This window comes from Cyprinodon variegatus, unplaced genomic scaffold, assembly GCF_000732505.1.
Source record: "Cyprinodon variegatus isolate N-32 unplaced genomic scaffold, C_variegatus-1.0 Scaffold292, whole genome shotgun sequence".
In the NCBI taxonomy this organism is placed as follows: Eukaryota; Metazoa; Chordata; class Actinopteri; order Cyprinodontiformes; family Cyprinodontidae; genus Cyprinodon; species Cyprinodon variegatus.
In genome coordinates, this window is record NW_015150745.1 from 785,878 (window position 1) to 789,855 (window position 3,978).

Genomic DNA, 3,978 nt, shown 5'->3' on the forward strand with positions numbered 1-3,978 from the left:
GATTATTCCAATTAATTGTTTCAGCTCTAGTTCTAACCCACTTCCTCTGACTCTAAGTGAATCAGGCTTTACCGGCTCCTTTCCAGACCAACATGGTGTAAATTAGTCTGACCAGTCAGGCTACCTATAAATCTAAACATTTTCTAACAAACAGCTGTAGATAAACATGATTCTGTCTAAAAGGGCTGAAAAAGAACCTACTGGCATTCATAAAGGTAGAGTTATATCACAACGAAAGCCATCTTTATATAAACCGTCAATTTATCGTCCATTTCTTTTGTAATCTTTTTTTTTTTTTTTACAAATATATATATATATATTTTGCCCAGCCGTACTAGGTACGCCTCACCCGTCTCATCCTAAAGCTACGCCACCTACAACTTACATCTAGAGCAGATTTTAAACAAAAATATCTTTAACCTTCATATCTCCCAAGTTTTCTACAGATGCACTGATTCTATGTGTACATAGTTATTAATAAGCACTTTAATTTAGGTATAAAACAAAATATAATTCCAATTCAAAAACCTTAAATTCCTCATTCAAGTATTTTAGTATTTTATATGTTATGATTTAATACCAAACAGCAGCCTGTTGGCATCTTTCATTCCCAGAGTCGCCTCAGATGTTGGAAATGAATAAAAACAAACGAAAATCAGAAAAAATTAAAATCACATAAATTCTAGAAGTAGGTTTGGGTGTTCAGCACTACAACAAAGTAACAGAAAAAAAAAAAAAACCCACCTGAGGAACAAGCACTGGTTGCTAAGACGTCGGTTGAGCTTCTCTGGGGTTTGGGAGCCGACTGGTCCCTCCTGCAGCAGTCCTCTGCAGCGCGGGGTTTCTGGATCTGGGAGGCGGCGTTGATTGGACTCCTGAGAGACAGGGAGGACTCTGTGTCCGCTTGCTCGAAGAAGACGTATTTAACAGCCAGAAGAAGTGCCAGACTGAGGGTTATCACGTGCTCCAGTTCCACGCTGGTAGGAGGAGACAAAGCGGACATCACTGCATATGTCAGACATATGAATAAATACCTCATAAATCAACATTCGGTTCGTTTTTTTGTTTTGTTGTTTTTTTACCTCGTGACTTTCTGAGGCCACACGGTACCGGCTGATTCCAGCCTCTCCATCGGCCCCTCTACTGTACGATTGTGAGCTGCGTGCTCGGCTGTTAAGCGAGTGAGGCCGTGGACCAAGGCCAAACCAAGAGACTGAAAGATGCAACGTAAAATGGACACGATAAGACTGCAAAGTTTGTAGAGAAAGTAACAAAACCTAATTTTAGGCAGAACTGGATGTAGAGAAATGACACAGAAATGACACAGTCACAGTCTGAAATAGTTTTTCCTTTGGTACCAGGACTGAAAGCAGTGGATCGCTTTTAGACAACAGGTGACCGATACGGCGCTTTTTCTAACTGACTGACGGGATACAATGTGTTTATAAAATTATCTTAAAGGAAGGTGCATCTGCTAAGAAAAAAAAAAAAAAAAAAAAAAATCTCTGATCTTTTGCAGTTCATCATCAAAATGATTAAAAATTACGGAGCAGACTCAAGGTTTTAGCCGTTTGGGATCATTTTGATTTTATATTTGTTTTAATGTCCTCATTGCGTCATCCTGTTCCTCTAAGTTATCTCTCAAATCATCTGAACTTAAGTTATTTCAAATTGACTCTTAGTTTATCGTTTTCTGTAATTATTATTTTAAATATATATTTTTAATCCTAGTCAACAACCATCCTCATTCACAGGTTCACATTAATTATTGGCTGCATCTAATAACATCAAAAATATTTTCAGTTTAAACGTAGATATGAAATACTACAACAACTTTAATTATATTAATGTTCTAGGTCATCAGATCAATTTAGTTTAGTCGGACAAACAAACTGCCTGTAGTGTTGTTAAAGGTCCAGCAGGTGTCAGTATTCTGCAACACAGCTTAGCAATATGTCAAAAAGCTTCACGAGGCCTCATCACCCCATCACTAGTTCTCACCATAATGATTTTAACCCTTTGGGTGACAGGATTGGGCTTGTTATCTTCTTCCTCAGCCAGAACATGAGCCAGGTGGCTCATCTGCCAGATGGGCCGGCCTTCACGACTCTCCCTGGATAGCTTTAAAGCAGAAGGAGGAACAGTTAGACGATTTCTCTCATTCTCACTGTTAGATGAACATTTATTTCTGAAGGAACCTTTAGGTAGACGCTCACCTCCAGCACTAGAGAGACACACGCTGGGAAGAAGGTCATAAAGACAAAGTAGTTGGCCAGAACAGACATGCAGCCGAAACAGCACATGATCTCCAACTGAGGAACGCCTGGAAAAAAATAAAAAAAGATAAGAAAAAAAGGGTTTAATAGTTCAAAAAGGAAACAGCTTTTTAGGTAAGAATAAAAAACAAAAAAATCTTACCTGACATGGTGCCAACTCCTATAACCAGACATTCAACAAGTGCATCCAGGGTGAATGTGGGGCCTAGGATAGCCATGCCTTTAGATATGTTCTCCCTCACCTCCTCCTAAGCAGAAAAAAAACAAAACAAAAACATATAAGACCGGATTTTTATAGCTAAATTAACGTTAGCTGTAATAAATGAAGTTAGCATTCAGAAACAGCAACAGATTTAAAGCACTACCTGAGAGTTGGAGCTGAGGGCAAATTTAGCCAACGTGCATGCTTTGGAAAGGTCGATGAGCAGGAGAAAGAAGGGCAGAGCTTCACTGCAGGGAAAGAAGGGGCAAAGCTCAGTCCAGGATGAATAGAACAGGCTGAAGTTTGCTTTTAAAATCTGTTAAGATCTTCAACAATTACAATGAAATACACTCGAATCTCTGATGAATTGTATTCCAATACGTCTCATTTCCTAATGCTACGATCACACCAGACACGCTTTGAGCAGCAAAAAAGCGCCTGCTGCTTTGTTTTTAATGCTTGTATATATTAAGATCAGACGCGCCTCAAGAGCATCTTTGCTGCTCCTGAAGCCTCATCCAGTAAATTGTGCCCAGATGCATTTGATGATCCTCTGTTAAATGACAGAGAGCGGCTTTGCTATATTTGCTGTTATAAGCTGGTAAAATGTAGTTTAATGTATTTTTATGTGAGAAAGTCCACCTCAAGACATTGTCTGCGCAGTCAGTTCATCAAGATTACAATCATGTATTAAAGTATTAATTTGCAGTTCACGCAGCTCAGACCCCCACATAGCGGTGGTGCACTGTCACTGGGAAACCCCAGCAGCAGCTGCCTCAGGCCAGGTTTCATCAGGAAGTAGATGCTAGCCTTTTTTCATGTATGTGGTAAAAAATGCTCACACCAGAATAATAAAAGCGAATAAAGTTTGCCAGCAGGTTTCAACATTTTAAGTTAATTTAGGCCTTAATAACCTGTTTCAGGAAAGTTGGCGTTATTTCTGGTTGACGGGCATCAAGGTGCAGTAAAGGGCCTCGCAGCACGTTTAAAGCAGCAGGAGCAGTGCGTCATGAGCTTCTGACATACTGCAAATGGAGCAGCTGCTGGAGTTGGAAAAATGGTGCTTCTGCTGATCAACGTACCACATCAACCAATCAGACAAGCTGATCTGGGAGCTGGCAGGGACACAGGCACATTGCTGATGATACAGATCACTACGATCACTCCTCTGAAACAGTTTATTAATGCCTAAATTAACTTGCAATCTGCTGGCAAAACTTGTTAATTTTTATTATCCTGGCACCTGCAGTTTGGATTACGTACATGAAAACCCCTTTCCAGCTGCCGCGGCAAATCGCAAGGAGGCGACCAGGTCAGAGGCTGCTGTTGGATGGGATTCCTACTGATAGCACACCGCTGGTATTAGGGGTGTGCAAAATAATCGTCATGATGATGAATCGTGATTCTAATTTTCGTGATCTACTGCATCGATTCTTGACGCCAAGTATCGATTATTAATAAAAAAAAATAAATAAATAAAATTGCATGAATGGTTGGCGA

The 3,978-nt window shown here is 40.0% G+C and overlaps 1 protein-coding gene across 1 annotated transcript in view; it reads right to left on the bottom strand.

The window, feature by feature from the left end:
* The window catches only part of LOC107090374 (3-hydroxy-3-methylglutaryl-coenzyme A reductase-like), a 17,156-nt gene that overhangs the window by 10,879 nt on the left and 2,299 nt on the right, over positions 1 to 3,978 (bottom strand). The window contains 6 exon segments of the mRNA XM_015383707.1: positions 754 to 977; positions 1,083 to 1,213; positions 2,002 to 2,121; positions 2,217 to 2,323; positions 2,419 to 2,524; positions 2,642 to 2,726. Of these exon segments, the coding sequence (XP_015239193.1) occupies positions 754 to 977; positions 1,083 to 1,213; positions 2,002 to 2,121; positions 2,217 to 2,323; positions 2,419 to 2,524; positions 2,642 to 2,726 (773 nt within the window).